At 45.5% G+C, this 18,109-nt stretch overlaps 1 protein-coding gene across 7 annotated transcripts in view; it reads left to right on the top strand.

The window, feature by feature from the left end:
- The window catches only part of HERC4 (HECT and RLD domain containing E3 ubiquitin protein ligase 4), a 174,591-nt gene that overhangs the window by 23,670 nt on the left and 132,812 nt on the right, over positions 1-18,109 (top strand). For 6 of the 7 annotated variants that reach the window (XM_056530274.1, XM_056530278.1, XM_056530273.1 and 3 more), the window contains 2 exons: positions 6,409-6,715; positions 16,139-16,298. In XM_056530274.1, the coding sequence (XP_056386249.1) occupies positions 6,490-6,715; positions 16,139-16,298 (386 nt within the window). In that variant the 5' untranslated portion in view covers positions 6,409-6,489. The remainder of the gene's footprint in view (positions 1-6,408; positions 6,716-16,138; positions 16,299-18,109) is intronic. The other variant, XM_056530279.1, reaches the window with a different exon arrangement.

Raw genomic sequence — 18,109 nt, 5'->3', positions numbered from 1 at the left:
GAAGGTTTTGTTTTCACGGTGTACACTTTATGGTAAAAATGACCTGTTTTCTTCTGTGGGTCAATACGATTAAAATGATACCCATGTTATATGCTTTTCTATAATTGTACCGCTTAAAAAAAATCTCAAACTATTTTAACAAAATTAGTGTTTGAAATTGCCCTATTTTGACCACCTATAAGTTTCTAATTTTTCCGTATATGGGGCGGTATGAGGGCTCATTTTTTGCGCCATGATCTGTCATTTTCTTTCGGTTCCACTTTTGCTTAGGTTTTACTTTTTTATACATTTTTTTAAATATTTTTTGGGGGGAATAAAATGTGAGCAATTTTGGACCTTTTAAATTTTTTTACGTTTACGCTGTTCACCGTACGGAATAATTGGTGAATAGCTATTCATCAATCAGAGCGCCCGTCTCCCAGCGGCGGGGATTATGAATTATGACAGCGTTAGCCCCAAAATTAGCTAGCACAAACCCCCAATTATTATTATTCCGGTACCCACTGCCACAGGGGTGCCGGGAAGAGCCAGTACAAACAGGCCCAGAGCATCCAAAAATTGCGCTCCTGGTCCTAGGCGGTAACAGGCTGGTGTTATTTAGGCTGAAGAGGGCCAGTAACAGTGGTCCTTGCCCACCCTGGTAACGTCAGGCTGTTGCTGCTTGGTTGATATCTGGCTGATGCTGAAAATAGGGGGAACCCCATGCGTTTAAAACATTTATATATATATATATATATATATATATATATATATATATATATATAATATATAAACTTGTGTGGTTCCTCTTATTTTCAGTATCAGCCATATACCAAGCAGCAACAACCTGATGTTACAAGCGTGGGCGAGGACCATTGTTGCTCCCCAGCCTAAATAACGCCAGCCTGTTACTGCCTAGGCCCAGGAGCGCCATTTTTGATGCTCCGGGCCTGTTGGTACTTGCTCTTCCCTGCACCCCTGTGGCGGTGGGTAATAATTGGGGATTAGCACTAACTGAGTTTGGGCCTCACGCTAAACCCCGGCTTAGTAATGGATTCTGTCTACAAGACTGCTTCCACTACTAAGACTTAAAATTCAATTTATAAAAAAAACACAACACGTTGAAGAAAAAAATCATAAAAAAAAAAACACTCCCCCACAGCCCTCGTTAACCCTTTTATTGACATTTAAAGAATGCTGGTCATCGTCACAATCCACCTGGATTTTTGGCTCTCTCACCTGGGGTGTTCCTAAACAGGGAGCCCTCAATTGTTGACGTCTGTGCACTATCCTGTATATACAGGATACAGTAGGCAGAGACTTAACCCAGAACTGTTCAGCAGCAGCGCCCTTTCCTTGCTGGGCTCCTGTATAGTATACATGGGTACACTATGTGGACCGGGCGCTCTGCATCCAACCCATGGAGTGGTACCCTAAAGGCAGTGAAAAGATTGCCACAGGGTACAAAAATTTCCACACACCAGCAAAAAACGCAAGAAAAACTGACAAAACGCAGGAAAAAGCTGTGACCGTTTTTCTGGCGTTTTTGCTGGTGGACAAAAAACCTCAATGTAATCCGAGCCTCAAAGCAATAGAACAAAATTCCTGTGTCCACTTTCACTGTGATGTGCAGTTTAAGTGTACAAATAAAACTGTGTGGAGAGTTATCATGTGGCTTGCACAAGTATGGTAAATTTTACTTCCTGGCTGATGTCTTGAGATGTTGCTTCATGATTGCCACATAATCTTTTCTCATGATGCTATCTATTTTGTGAAGTGCACCAGTCCCTCCTGCAGCAAAACAACCCCACAACATGATGCTGCCACCCCCGTGTTTCACAGTTGGGATTGTGTTCTTAGGCTTCCAAACTGTTTACTTTTTAGTTTTGTCAGACCACAGGACATGTCTCCAAAAATGTTCCTGTGTGCATTTGCAAACATTAATCTGGCTTATTCACTGCTCAAAAAAATAAAGGGAACACTTAAACAACACAATGTAACTCCAAGTCACACTTCTGTGAAATCCCACTGTCCACTCAGAAAGCAACACTGACAATCAATTTCACATGCTGTTGTGCAAATGGAACAGACAACAAATGGAAATTATAGGCAATTAGCAAGACACCCCCAGAAAAGGAGTGGTTCTACAGGTGGTGACCACAGACCACTTCTAAGTTCCTATGCTTCCTGGCTGATGTTTTGGTCACTTTTGAATGCTGGCGGTGCTTTCACTCTAGTGGTAGCATGAGACGGATTCTTCAACCCACACAAGTGGCTCAGGTAGTGCAGCTCATCCAGGATGGCACATCAATGCGAGCTGGGGCAATAAGGTTTGCTGTGTCTGTCAGCGTAGTGTCCAGAGCATGGAGGCGCTACCAGGAGACAGGCCAGTACATCAGGAGACATGGAGGAGGCCGTAGGAGGGCAACAATCCAGCAGCAGGACCGTTACCTCCACCTTTCTGCAAGGAGGAGCAGGAGGAACACTGCCAGAGCCCTTCAAAATGACCCCCAGCAGGCCACAAATGTGCACGTGTCCACTCAAATGGTCAGAAACAGACTCCATGAGGGTGGTATGAGGGCCCGACGTCCACAGGTGGGGGTTGTGCTTACAGCCTAACACCGTGCAGGACGTTTGGCATTTGCCATGAGAACACCAAGATTGGCAAATTCGCCACGGGCGCCCTGTGCTCTTCACAGATTAAAACAGGTTCACACTGAGCAAATGTGACAAACGTCACAGAGTCTGGAGAAGCCGAGGAGAACGTTCTGCTGCCTTCAACATCCTCCAGCATGACCGATTTGGCAGTGGGTCATTAATGGTGTGGGGTGGCATTTCTTTGGGGGGGCCACACAGCCCTCCATGTGCTTGCCAGAGGTGTAGCCTGACTGCCATTAGGTACCGAGATGAGATCCTCCTACCCCTTGTGAGACCATATGCTGGTGCGTTTGGCTCTGGGTTCCTCCTAATGCAAGACAATGCTAGACCTCATGTGGCTGGAGTGTGTCAGCAGTTCCTGCAAGAGGAAGGCATTGATGCTATGGACTGGCCTGCCCGTTCCCCAGACCTGAATCCAATTGAGCACATCTGGGACATCATGTCTCTCTCCATCCACCAATGCCACATTGCACCACAGACTGTCCAGGAGTTAGCGGATGCATTAGTCTAGATCTGGGAGGACATCCCTCAAGTGACCATCCGCCACCTCTTCAGGATCATGCCCAGGAGCTGTAGGGAGGTCATACGGGCACGTGGAGGCCACACATGCTACTGATCCTCATTTTGACTTGTTTTAAGGACATTACATCAAAGTTGGATCAGCCTGTAGTGTGGTTTTCCTCTTTGATTTTGAATGTGACTCCATATCCAGACCTCCATGGGTTACATAGTTACATAGTTAGTATGGTTGAAAAAAGACATACGTCCATCAAGTCCAACCAGGGAATTGAAGTGAAGGGTGTAAGGGGATAAGGGAAAGGGATGTAGTTTTATAATTCTGCATAAGCATTAATGTTATTTTGTTCCAGGAATGTATCTAACCCTGATTTAAAGCTGTTAATTGTTCCTGCTGTGACCAGTTCCTGAGGTAGACCGTTCCATAAATTCACAGTCCTCACGGTAAAGAAGGCGTGTCGCCCCTTTAGACTAAACCTTTTCTTCTCCAGACGGAGGGAGTGCCCCCTCGTCCTTTGGGAGGGTTTAACCTGGAACAGTTTTTCTCCATATTTTTTGTATGGGCCATTTATATACTTATATACGTTTATCATATCCCCCCTTAAACGTCTCTACTCAAGTTGATAAATTTGATTTCCATTGATACTTTTTGTGTGATTTTGTTGTCAGCACATTCATCTATGTAAAGACGAAAGAATTTCATACGATCAGTTCATTCATTCACATCTAGGATGTGTTCTCTTAGTGTTCCCTTTATTTTTTTGAGCATTGTATGTTTCTTTTGGAGTAATGGCTTCTTCCTGGCAGAGTGGCCTTTCAGCCCATGTTGATACAGTACTTGTTTCACTGTGTATAATGACACAATCTTATCGACTTCCACAAGCATCTTTACAAGGTCTTTTGCTTTTGTTCTTGGGTTGATATGCATATGTCGAACTAAAGCACGTTTATCTCTTAGACACAAAATCCGTCTCCTTCCTGAGCGATATGATGGCTGGACATTCCCATCTTGTTTGTACTTGCGTATAATTGTTTGTACACATAATGGGGCACCTGCAAGTATCTGGAAATTGCACCCAAGGATGATAGAGACTTGTGCAAGTCCACAATTCTCTTCCTGATATCTTGACTGATTTCTTTAGACTTTCCCATGATGTTACACACAGAAGCAGTGTGTTTCTGGTGTGCATTAAAGGGGTACTCCTCTGTAACTGGTGCCAGAAAGTGACAGATTTGTAAATTACTTCTATTAAAAAAAATCTTAATCCTTCCAGTACTTATCAGCTACTTATGATCCACAGGAAGTTCTTTTCTTTTTGAATTTCCTTTCTGCCTGACCACAGTTTTCTCTCCTGACACCTCTGTTCATGTCAGCAACTGTCCAGTGTAGATAGGATGGGCTTCAGTAGGAACCCCGGCTCAACATGGTGCAGGAACTGCGCCGTTTTGAGCCGGAGTTCTTACTGAAGCCCATCCTATTTACACTTGCACCTGAGCTGGAGGGCAGCGGACATCTCTATTATATCCTCATGCGGTTACTAGGGATCGACCGATATAGTTTTTTTAGGGCCGATACCGATAATCGGTGCAGGTTAGGGCCGATAGCCGATAACTTATACCGATATTCCGGTATAAGTTATCGGCTATTTAACCCCCTGCGACACCGCTGCAGATCATTGATTTAAAGCGGGCGCTTTAAATCAATGATCTGCAGTGGCTTTTGCGGGGCCATAGACCGCCGCCGCCACCACCCGCTTCTCTCCCCTACCTGCCAGGGTGCTCCGGGCCATCCATCCATCGTTCATGTAGTGTCCGGCGGCATTCCGGGTGGAGGGTGAACCGGTCCAGGCTGTCCTTCTCCGGCAGTCATCTTCTCCACTCCGGGCAGGCTCCGGCCTAGTACGCTGCATAGACGCCACTGCGCAGTGACGCCCGTGCGCAGCGACGCACCTGACGTCACGGTGTAGCGGCGTCTATGCAGCGTACTAGGCCGGAGCCTGCCCGGAGTGGAGAAGAAGACCGTGGGAGAAGGACAGCCCGGACCGGACCACCCTCCACCCGGAATGCCCCTGGACACTACATGAAGGAAGGATGGCCTGGACCACCCCCATTACGGGTAAGTTTAATTTTTTTATTGACTCGGAGGGTGGGGGAGGGGCCCGACCGGTATAGCGGTATGGGAAAAAATCCATACCGGTATACCGCCTAGCATCACGGTGGGGGGTGCGACGCGGTGCGGTGGGTCGGGGGTGCGGTGCGGCGGGTCGAGGGGGGTGGCGGTGCGGGGCATTATCGGCTTATCGGCAAGATAATTGCCGATACCGATAATGCCCAAAATCGTGATTATCGGCCGATAATATCGGCCATACCGATAATCGGTCGATCCCTAGCGGTTACCATTGTTGTGTATGTGGGTACACAACACTTCAGGGTTGCCAATAGCTGTTGCCAATAAACCTATCAGAAGCTGTCCCAAATTGTTTAAAGGCATAGTAATCCTAGTGTATGTAAACTTTTTGACTTTGCAGAAAGTAATAATGCCTTATAAAATTCTCTCTCTCTCTCTCTCTCTCTCTCTCTCTCTCTCTCTCTCTCTCTCTCTCTCTCTCTCTCTCTCTCTCTCTCTCTCTCTCTCTCTCTCTCTCTTTCTCTCTCTTTCTCTCTCTTTCTCTCTCTTTCTCTCTCTTTCTCTCTCATTATTCTGACATTTGGCAAATATAAATAATTTTGGTAATCCTAATTGACCTAAAATGGGTAATGTTTATACTGATTTTATGTCAGAGAGAAAAACAGGCATATGTGTCTTTTTATCTAGTATATGTAAACTTCTGGTTTTAACTGTAAGTTTATTTTCTTTATGAATACTCCTATTAAACAATAACTGTAGATACTGGTAGGCAATGCTACAACTCAATAGCATTCCGCAACAATTTTATTTTGGACAATAATTGGAGGTTTACAAGGTTATAGTATTAGCTCATTGTATGGGCTCCACATAATAGATACTTTATATGGCCATGTGGGCCTATGGTGATACAGGTCTGCATTTAGACACTTTGTGCCAGCACATATTTTATCATGTTCTAAAAACGTTTAGTGGATGTAGCACTGACTAAAAGAGTTGTCATGCAAGTAACATTTCCCAGAGCACTGTACTTCTTGGAAGCTGGCTGACATTGCAGTAAGACATTTAAATTACTTTTGTCTTGAACTGTGTACTGTATAATTTAATTTTTTATATTTTACCTTATTCAGTTTTTAAAGCACCCCAATGTCCTAGCTGTAAAAGAAACTCACCATTCTGCAGTCCTGGAATATCGCTGAATCCCACCAAACATGTTGTGCTGGGGAAATGCTTCCTTTGGACAGCTGGGACTAGGTGGAATTGATGAAGAAATAGTTTTAGAGCCCCGAAGATGTGACTTCTTCTCCAACAAATTTGTCCAGGATGTTGGGTGTGGAAGCCGACATAGTGTTTTTGTACTGAATGATGGGACCGTCTACACATGTGGGTGCAATGATCTAGGTCAACTAGGTCATGACAAAGGTAGAAAAAAGCCAGGTAAGGACCTGTGTTACTGTACATTGTTTAGAGCATATGTAAGCAATTCAGAAGCTATTTTCTACTGTTTTGTTGAAGCAGACATTGTTATACTGGCAGGTCATAGGTAATACTGAAGAATTACTATTTCTTATTAAAGCAGTAGTCTACTACAGACTATTCCCACTCCGTTGTGCCTGGGCTGAAAAAACAAACAAACTTTCACTCACCTTTCTGCATTCCCCTGGAGCGCCACTTCACCTGATCGGTTCTCCGGTCTGGTCGTCATCCTTCTTCTTCTGTGTGCACGGATCCTCACACGGCGCTCAGCCTATCACTGACCAGAGGGCCGATCAGCTGTAGCAGCGCTTCGGTGGAACTCTTGAAGGTGAGTGAAAGTTTCTTTTCTTTTTTTTTTTTTTCCCAGGCACAGTCTGCAGTAGACTACTTGTTTAAGAACACCAACATTTATGACCCCATGTTCTTAAAAAAAATAATTTAAAAGCTATTAGAAACATCTTTTAATTTTAAGTGTTCAGATTTCACAAGCAGTCACATTTGCCCAAAAGCTGTTCAGTCTTTTCTCTGCTGTCAAGTCTTTAACCTGTTGGGGACGAAGGGCGTATGCATACGCCCGTGGGAATTTCGGTCCCCGCCGCGCGCCAGGCGGGGACCGGGCCTGGGTGACTGCTGATATCTATCAGCAGGTACCCCGTGCAAATGCCCAGGGGGGTCATTAGATCCCCCCCCCCATGTCGGCGATCGGCGCAAATCGCAAGTGAATTCACACTTGCGATTTGCGCCGATTCCGGGTCATTACGGGTCTATGGTGACCCGGAATAGAAGGGGGATCGCGGGTGTCTAAGACACCCACGATCCCCCTAAAGCGATAGGAGGGAGGTAGCATGGGGGTCACCCCTCCTATCCCTGCTATTGGTGGTCTAGACGCGACCACCAATAGCAGATAAGGGGCGGAGGGGTTTACTTTCGTTTTCCCCGTCCTGCCCTCCCACAATAGGCGGGGCAGAACGGGGAAAACGAAGAGGAGCGGCGCCGAAGTCCACTTACCCCTCCGGAGGCAGCGGTGAGTAGTTGCCTAGCAACATCTAGAGGGCTACAGTCTGAGACCACTATAGTGGTCTCTAGACTGTAGCCCTCCAGATGTTGCAAAACTACAACTCCCAGCATGCCCAGACAGCTGTTTGCTGTGTGGGCATGCTGGAATTTGTAGTTTTGCAACAGCTGGAGGTCTGCAGTTTAGAGACCACTGCACAGTGATCTCTATACTGCCCTCTAGATCTTGCAAAACTACAACTCCTAGCATGCCCACACAGCTGTTTGCTGTCTGGGCATGCTGGGAGTTGTAGTTTTGCAACATCTGGAGGTCCACAGTTTGGAGATCACTCTAAATTGTAGCACTCCAGATGTTGCAAAACTACAAATTCCAGCATGCCCACACAGAAAACAGCTGTCTCGGCATGCTGGGAGTTGTAGTTGCGTACCTCCAGCTGTTGCATAACTACATCTTCCAGCATGCCCTTCTGTGATCAGTACATGCTGGAAATTGTATTTTTGCAACAGCTGGAGGCACACTAGTTGGAAAATACTGAGTTAGGTAACAGAACCTAACTGAAGGTTTTCCAACCAGTGTGCCTCCAGCTGTTGCAAAACTACAACTCCCAGCATGTACTGACAGACCGTGCATGCTGGGAGTTGTAGTTTTGAAACAGCTGGAGGTTCCCCCCTCCCCATGAGAACGTACAGGGTACATACACACCGGCGGGTTTACAGCAAGTTTGCTGCTTCAAGTATGAGCTGCGGCAAATTTTTCACTGCAGCGCAAATTCCTAGCGGGAAACTCACCGTAACCCGCCAGTGTGAATGTACCCTAAAAACACTTCACTACACTAACCTAATAAAGAGTAAAACACTACATAAACACCCCCTTACACTGTTCCCCCCCCCCCCCCCCCCCCAATAAAAATGAAAAACTTATTGTACGGCAGTGTTTCCAAAACGGAGCCTCCAGCTGTTGCAAAACAACAACTCCCAGCATTTCCGGACAGCCACTGACTGTCCAGGCATGCTGGGAGTTTAGCAACAGCTGGAGGCACCCTGTTTGGGAATCACTGGCGTAGAATACCCCTATGTCCACCCCTATGCAAGCCCTAATTTAGTCCTCAAATGCGCATGGTGCTCTCTCACTTCGGAGCCCTGTCGTATTTCAAGGAAACAGTTTAGGGCCACATATGGGGTATTTCCGTACTCGGGAGAAATTACACTACAAATTTTGGGGGGCTTGTTCTTATGAAAAGGAAAAGTTGGGGTCTACACCAGCCTGTTAGTGTAAAAAAAAAAAATTTTTACACTAACATGCTGGTGTTGCCCTTTTTATTTTCACAAGAGGTAAAAGGAAAAAAAGACCCCCAAAATTTGTAACGCAATTTCTCCTGAGTACGGAAATACCCCATATGTGGGCGTAAAATACTCTGCGGGCGCATATCAAGGCTCAAGAGTGAGAGTGCACTATGTACATTTGAGGCCTAAATTGGTGATTTGCACAGGGGTGGCTGATTTTACAGCAGTTCTGACATAAACCCAAAAAAATTAATACCCACATGTGATCCCATTTTGGAAACTACACCCCTCACGGAATGTAATAAGGGGTACAGTGAGCATTTACGCCCCACAAGTGTCTGACAGATTTTTGGAACAGTGGTCCGTGAAAATGAAAAATGTAATTTTTTTTGTTTGCACAGCCCACTGTTCCAAAGATCTGTCAAATGCCAGTAGGGTGTAAATGCTCACTGTACCCCTTATTACATTCCGTGAGGGGTGTAGTTTCCAAAATGGGGTCACATGTGGGGGGGTCCACTGTTCTGGCACCACGGGGGGCTTTGTAAATGCACACTGCCCCCGACTTCCATTCCAAACAAATTATCTCTCTAAAAGCTCAATGGCGCTCCTTCTCATCTGAGCGTTGTAGTTCGCTCGCAGTGCACTTGACATCCACACATTGGGTATTTCCATACTCAAATGGAGTTTCAAATTTTGGGGGGCAGTTTCTCCTATTACCCTTTGTAAAAAAGTAAAATTTGGCGAAAAACCAGCATTTTAGTGGAAAAATATATTTTTTCATTTACACATCCGACTTTAACAAAAAGTTGTCAAACACCTGTGGGGTGTTAAGGCTCACCGTACCCCATGTTACGTTCCTTGAGGGGTGTCGTTTCCATAATAGCGTGCGAAGTGTGCGATTTTTTTTTTTTTTTTTTTTTTTTTTTATTTAAATTTTTTTTAATGGTACCCTACGAAATTTTATTAAAAAAAGGTATCTACATCACTTTTTTGGATCGCTTAAATCCAAAAAAGAATAAAAACCGTCTGAAAAAACGCCAAAGTTAAAACCCACATGGCGTTTTTCATGGCGTTTTTTTTTTTACTTCCATAGACTTCTATGGGAGAAAAACTCCACGATTTCAGGGGAAAAAAATGCAGTGGCTCAACATGCTGTGATTTTACAAAACAACCAAGAAGCTGAAAAACTCCAAAAAAGAGTGAAAAAAAACACCAAAAGGATTAAAAAGAATGCCAAGTGGAAAAATAATTTTGTGAATTCGAATTGATTTACAGCTAACATCTGGCTGCATCGTTTTTTGACCCGAAAAAATACCATGCGGCAGAATTGGCATTTTTCGCTTACCGTATATACTCTAGTATAAGCCGAGTTTTTCAGCACGATTTGTCGTGCTGAAAACACCCCCCTCGGCTTATACTCGAGTGAACTCTCCACCCGCAGTGGTCTTCAACCTGCGGACCTCCAGAGGTTTCAAAACTACAACTCCCAGCAAGCCCGGGCAGCCATCGGCTGTCCGGGCTTGCTGGGAGTTGTAGTTTTGAAACCTCCGGAGGTCCGCAGGTTGAAAACCACTGCGGCCTTCGACATCATCCAGCCCCCTCTCACCCCCCTTTAGTTCTGTACAGTACTCACCTCCGCTCGGCGCTGGTCCGGTGCTGCAGGACTGTCCGGAGAGGAGGTCGTCCGGTGGGATAGTGGTTCCGGGGAGGCCTCTTCTAAGCGCTTCGGGCCCGGCCCCAGAATAGTCACGTTGCCTTGACAACGACGCAGAGGTACGTTCATTGCCATTGTCTATTCCGGGCCGGAAGCGCGGAGAAGAGGCGCCCCCGGTGAAGATAGCAGCCCGGAACCACTATCCCACCGGACCACCTCCTCTCCGGACAGCCCTGCAGCACCGGACCAGCGCCGAGCGGAGGTGAGTACTGTACAGAACTAAAGGGGGTGAGAGGGGGCTGGATGATGTCGAAGGCCGCAGTGGTCTTCAACCTTCGGACCTCCGGAGGTTTCAAAACTACAACTCCCAGCAAGCAAGGCTTGCTGGGAGTTGTAGTTTTGAAACCTCTGGAGGTCCGCAGGTTGAAGACCACTGAGGGCGGATGATGAGAAGAGGATGATGAAGGGGGGGGTGTGGGATGATGACAAGGGGATGATGAAGGGGGGTGGGGATGATGACAAGGGGATGATGAAGGGGGGTGTGTGGGATGATTACAAGGGGATGATGAAGGTGGGTGGGGATGATGACAAGGGGATGATGAAGGGGGGTGGGGATGATGACAAGGGGATGATGAAGGGGGGTGGGGATGATGACAAGGGGATGATGAAGGGGGGATGTGTGGGATGATGACAAGGGGATGATGACAGGTGATGATGATGAGGGTCTGGATGATGACAGGCGGTGATGATGATGAGGATGTTAATGACTGGTCTGGATGATGACAGGGGGGGATGATGTATTTCCCACCCTAGGCTTATACTCGAGTCAATAACTTTTCCTGGGATTTTGGGTTGAAATTAGGGGTCTCGGCTTATACTCGAGTCGGCTTATACGGTAAGTATGTATATATATATATATATATATATATATATATAATATATATAAGGGGTGACAATTTTTAAAGCAGGGATGGGCAAACTACTGTATATTTATGCAAATATAAATATAAGAGTCGCACTGCTTTGTAGCTAGGCAATAATACAGTCATGGAGCGGTTTAGAGAAGAAGAAAAATAACACTTGCAGTAAATATTTATGCACTTTGGCTGCCTCCTGGGATTTGTCTAGCCACGATTTAAAGTACCGTATATATATATATATATATATATATATATATATATATATATATATATATATTCGACCCGAATATAAGCCGAGGCCCCTAATTTCACCCCAAAAACCCAGGAAAAGTTATTGACTCGACTATAAGCCTAAGGTGGGAAATACGTTATCCCCCCCTGTCATTATCCAGACCCCCGTCATTAACACCCTCATTATCATCCCCCTGTCATCATCCCATCATGAAAAATGGCAAAGGGTGTGGGGCATTTAAACTTTTATCAGGTCAGTGATTAATGCATATTTTATTTGTAATTTTTTTTACACTTTTTTTTTGGTTTAGTTTTATTTCCCCATAATGGACTATAACATTCAATTTTTAGATTTCATACACTGATCAATTCTTGTCCATAGTTGATCAATGTTAAAGGTGCTCTATTGCTCCAGCCTGCCAAGGCTGACAGGAGCTTTGGACCACCGATAGGACGACGAGGAGGAAGGTAAGAGACCTCCATCCGTCCTCTCAGCTGATCGGGATGGTGCCATTTCGTCACGGCAGTCCCAATCAGCCTGCTGAGCTAGCCAGAAATGGGATTTACTGCTTTTAGACGCTGTGATCAACTTAAGGGTTAATGCCGAATATCAGCCTGATCGGTGATGTCCGGCATTAGCTAATGGCAACCCACCGGGTATGACACCGCCATACACCTGGAGCCCGCAGTGGACGTAAATATAGATCTATTTGCGGGAAGGGGTTAAGGACACAGCCCATGTTGTCCTTTGACACAGCAGGTTCCCTTTTTTTTCTTTTTAGTTTTCTCCTCTTTTAAGAGACATATTTTTCATGTTTCCATCCACAGAAGCATATGAGGGCTTGTTTATTATACGACTAATTTTAGTTTGTAATGACCCCATACATTTTGAGCTAAAATGTATGGAGCAACCAAAAATATATATAATTTGTGGTAGGAAATTGAGAAGAAATTCAGTTTTGACCAAATGCACAGTAACATATTATCTGTATTCTGTGGGTCAATATGATTAACCTGTTAAGGACGAAGGGCATACTGGTACGCCTTGCATCCTGGTACTTAAGGACCAAGGTCATACCTGTGCGCCCTGAATCCTTAATAGGCTTTGAAGCGAGAGCAGGAGCTGCGCTCACTTCACAGCAGTGAGTGTCTGCTACTATCAGTAGCCTCACACTCACTGCTTATGCCAGGCCGCGGCGATCCTGCTGCTACCCAGTATTTAATCCTTTAGACAACGTGATCAATACCGATGACAGCATCTAAAATGAAAGTAGAAGATGCCTGCAGCTTAGTGGAACTCACGGAACTCCCGTGACATGACCATGGGGGTTCCGTGAGCCAAAATGGCAGAAGAGGGTCCCCTTACCTGCTTCCTGCCGCCCGATCGCCAATCCAATGATGTAGCCTATATCAGTGGATTGCCGATCTTAGGGTACGTTCACACTGACAAATATGTGCGAGGAATTTGCGCTGAACAAATCCGCTCAGAAATGAATTTTTTTTTCCGCACGGAATCTGCGCAGAAATCAGTGCAGAGTTTAGCGAGGCATAGGAGACATTGTAAAATGTTTTTTTTTTCGTGAATTCCGCGGGAATTCTGCGCAAAATCCACACGGATTCCGTGAAAAAAATTTACTTTGACTTCTATGGATTTACGATGCGAATTCCGCATGAAGAAAGAACATGTTCATTCTTCATGCGGAACGGAATTCAGTGACAGAACTCCGCTAGCGGAAATTCCTGAACTGAGGAGCAGAATTTTCATTACAAACTATGGGTTTTTCACTGCTGAATGATTTGGAGAGGAATAAGCGAGCAGAATTATTCGCGGAAATTCCTCTCCCAACCCTTAGTGTGAGCATACCCTAACTGTTTAATGCTATGCCGTAGGCATAGCATTATCCAGTAAATGCAATCTAATGATTGCATATAAAGGTCCCCTATGGGGACTTAAAAAGTGTAAAATAAAAAAAATAAAAAAAGTTTCTAAAATTATATAAAACCCTCTCCCCTAATACAAAATCGAATTCCCCTTATTTTTCATTTTACAAAAAAAGGAAAGTAAAAAATAACATTTGATATCGCCGTGTCCAAACTATTAAAATATAATGGTTATGATCTTGCAGAGTAACCGTTGTAAATGTAAAAAAAAAAAATAACAAAGACAAAAAATACAGATTTTTAAACCCTTCATGACGCAGCTAATTTTTTCTGGCTCACGTTTTTTTCCTCCATACCTTCTTATGGGGGGTTTGGGCGGGCTGGCTATGGGACCACTAGACACCAGGGAATAGTTTATTGTTTAAATGCCATGATCTGTATAGATTACGGTATTTAACCAGTTAAATTACGGACATCGGAGTGATCTCCGATGTCCGTTACCGGCAGATGGCCCACCCGACCCATGATGCGCGTGTAAGTCGTGGGTTGGGAAGGGGTTAATCACATCATTTATTAAAAGAAAATTTCAATAAAGTAAAAAAAAAATTAAAAAAATTACAGATCATGTTGCAAAATATGAGCCCTCATACATCCCTGTATATAGAAAAATAAAAAGTTATGGGGGTAATGTTAATAATAATCTTTTGGTTGCGCCGTACATCTTATGGTAAAATGAAAGATTTCTACAAAGTACAATTATTTGCGCAAAAAAACAAGCTCTCATATGGGTCTGTATGGATTTTAAAAGGAGAGAAGGAAAAAAAGGAAAATGCAAAAATGAAAATTGGCCCGGTCCTTAAGGCCAGAATGGGCTTTGTCCTTAAGGGGTTAAAGAAGTCCCTTGCTAATAGATCTATCTCCTGTCCGCAGGCTAGGGGATAAATGTCTGATCGGTTTGGGGGGGTCCGACCACTGAGACCTCTACGATCTTCCATACAGGACCCCGGATTGACTCCAGCTCTCAGCTGCTAGAGCACATTTCGTTCACAGCAGGTCAGCTGGGCGGAACATAACCCATCCATTCATCTCAATGGAAAAGGCACAGACACAGGAATGATGTCTCCGGCTCTCCCATAGAGATGAATGGAGGGAGCGTGTTTGTAGCAGCTCACATGCTGTTTGCGAAACGTCACCCAAAGCATCTGAGCTGGGTCAGAGTGAGGGCCCTGTACGGGAGATCACGGGGTGTCCCAGCGGTTGGGCCTCCCTCGCGAACCCTATCCAGCGGATAGGGGATACATTTGTTAGCACTAGACTTCTTCTACAAAACTGTGTATTTAAAAAAAAAAAAAAAAAAATATTATTATTTTTATTATTTTACTTAGATTTTTCAATCTGTATAGGGGACTTTCACATGCAATCTTCAGATTGCTTACACTGAGTAATGCTATGCTATTGCAAAGCATAAGTCAGTGTTATCGGAGACCTACTGATAGAGCCTGGCTTAGCAAGTGAGCGACCTCTAGTGGACAAACAGGGGGTTAATGATGGAGAGTGGGGGGATCGCCATTTCTCCGTTAATGACTGTAAGGGCATGGCTGCTGATGGCAGCTGTCACAGTCTGCGCCTTCTTCATAGTCTGTATGCCGCTCAGGACTTAACACACCAGGACATACATTTATGTACCAGTGCACTAGGATGTACATTTACACCCAATTGGGGAGATTTATCAAAATCCCATTTGAAAAATCTAAAGTCAGAGATATGTCAGAAGTTTTCATCAGTAGGGGTCTGGGTGTTTAGACTCCCACCAATCTCTAGAATGAGCCAGGAGAAGCACTCTGCAGAACTCTTCTTTCCCTGGCTTGCTGCTCTCCCTGTCCCGCTGTGGGAGACAGACTTTATAGGCTTACTTAAAGGGGTACTCCGCCCCTAGACATCTTATCCCCTATCCAAAGGATAGGGGATAAGATGTCAGATCGCCGCGGTCCCGCTGCTGGGTATCCCCGGGATCCCCGCTGCGGCACTGCGCTATCATTACAGCACAGAGCGAGTTCGCTCTGCACGTAATGACGCGCAATACAGCAGCGGCACCGCGAAGATCTGACATCTTATTCTCTATGCTTTGCATAGGGGATAAGATGTCTAGGAGCGGAGTACCCCTTTAAGAATCTGTCTCCTGCTGCAAGACATGGAGAGAAGAGTTCATCTGAGTGCTTCTTTCAGCTCCTGAACACCCAGACCCTGACCTATAAAAACTTAACTTGTCTCTGTGACATGGCAAAAGTGTTTTATTAGATAACAGGAACACTATAAACTTGTACTGTAAAATATTTAGTTCTAACACATTTGCTGAAAAATAGAAATTCTTGAGTGATGCTTTCACTTTCCTTTTTCCAGAGCAAGTTGGAGCCCTTGATGCACAGAATATTGTTGCTGTCTCATGCGGGGAAGCACACACAGTCGCACTAAATAACAAAGGTCAATTGTTCTCTTGGGGTCTGGCTAAGGATGGACAGCTAGGGTTTTCAGTCATAGAAGAATATATCAGAGTACCAAGGTAATGACGTTTACACACATGTAAATGTATTGTTTCTGTATCATGTGACTTCCATGGTCAATAAGGCTGAGATTACTGTATTTATCGGCGTATAACATGCACTTTTTAGGCTAAAATTTTTAGGCTAAAGTCTATGTGCGTGTTATACGCCGATACACCCCCAGGAAAGGCAGGGGGAGAGAGGCCGTCGCTGCCCGCTTCTCTCCTCCTGCCTTTCCTGGGGTCTAGAGTGCTGCTGCCGGCCCTTCTCTCCCCCTAGCTATCGGCGCCGCTGCCCGTTCTGTCCCCCTGACTATCAGTACCGGCGCCCCATTGCCGGCGCCGATAGCCAGGGGGAGAGAAGTGGCGCCGACAGCCAGGGGGAGAGAAGGGGTAGCGGCACCGATTGCCGGCGCCGCTGCCCCGTTGCCTCCCCCCATCCCCGGTGGCATAATTACCTGGGTCGGATCCGCGCTGCTGCAGCCCTCCGGCGTGCGTCCCCTGCGTCGTTGCTATGCACGGCGCACTGACGTCATGCGCCGTGCAGCGCATAGCAACGACGCCGGGGACGCACGCCGGAGGCCTGCAGCAGCGCGGACCCGACCCAGGTAATTATGCCACCGGGGATGGGGGGCAATGGGGCGCCGGCACCGATAGTCAGGGGGACAGAACGGGCAGCGGCGCCGATAGCTAGGGGAGAGAAGGGCCGGCAGCAGGGCTCTAGACCCCAGGAAAGGCAGGGGAAGAGAAGCAGGCAGCGACGGCCTCTCTCCCCCTGCCTTTCCTGGGGGTATATCGGGGTATACACGTGCACACAAGCACCCTCATTTTACCATGGATATTTGGGTAAAAAACTTTTTTTACCCAAATATCCTTCGTAAAATGAGGGTGCGTGTTATAGGCCGGTGCGTGGTATACCCCGATAAATACGGTACTCATACACAGCAGAAACAAATCCACAACAGAACCAGCACCCAATTCTGCAGCGTAATCTCCATTGTACACATTTTATATTTTGCTGTTCGACAACCAAATCTTCTGCAAATATCTTTAGAATCTGCAGCTTGTCTACAATTCACTACATGTTTTTATTGCATGTGAAGATCGTTTTGTAAAACCTTTTTACTTGCCATGTACTGTACTGTTTTTACATGTGGATTGTGCAAAAATTTGCAACAAAAGTTGGTGATGAGCTTAGTCTTCCTTGGCACAAGAACGTGGGGTTTTGGTAAACACAGTTTTGATATCCTTCATTTTTGATAATGCAAAACCGTACCCTTTTCAAAGGTGCTTTAACCATACCTTACTCGCCAACGTATATAGTTAAACTATTCCATGTGGGTGGAGATCTGAAAAGCCTAGGTAATAATTTTTCTTATGAATGTTTAAAAAAACAATAACTCCAATAGAAGCAATGAATACTATACCATGTTTCTCCGAAAATCAGACCGGGTCTTATATTACTTTTAGCCACAAAAAACACATTAGGGCTTATTTTCACGGTAGGGCTTACTTATTTACAGTACAGTATGCACATTAAACAACATGGCGATTCCACGGTATTTACACCCCCCCCAATTATCATGTGATGGGCGCAGCTCTGCCCCCCAACGTCCCTCCCCCCCCCCACCGGTATATCAGCCCAGCACCCCACTTCGGTGTAATAATCGTTTGTCACCCGCAAGCGCAGCTTCTCTCCCTCCCCCCCAAATAATTATCAGCCGCTGCGCTGTATCTATTCCTGTGCACGGGCTGCAAATAGGGTATTAAAAAACAAACTTTAACTTGCCGTACCTTCGTCCTCCGTTCCCCCGTTGCTAAGCCCCCGGCCT

The sequence above is a fragment of the Hyla sarda genome, chromosome 7 (assembly GCF_029499605.1).
Source record: "Hyla sarda isolate aHylSar1 chromosome 7, aHylSar1.hap1, whole genome shotgun sequence".
NCBI classification, from domain to species: Eukaryota; Metazoa; Chordata; class Amphibia; order Anura; family Hylidae; genus Hyla; species Hyla sarda.
This window is presented reverse-complemented; position numbering and strand designations above follow the sequence as displayed.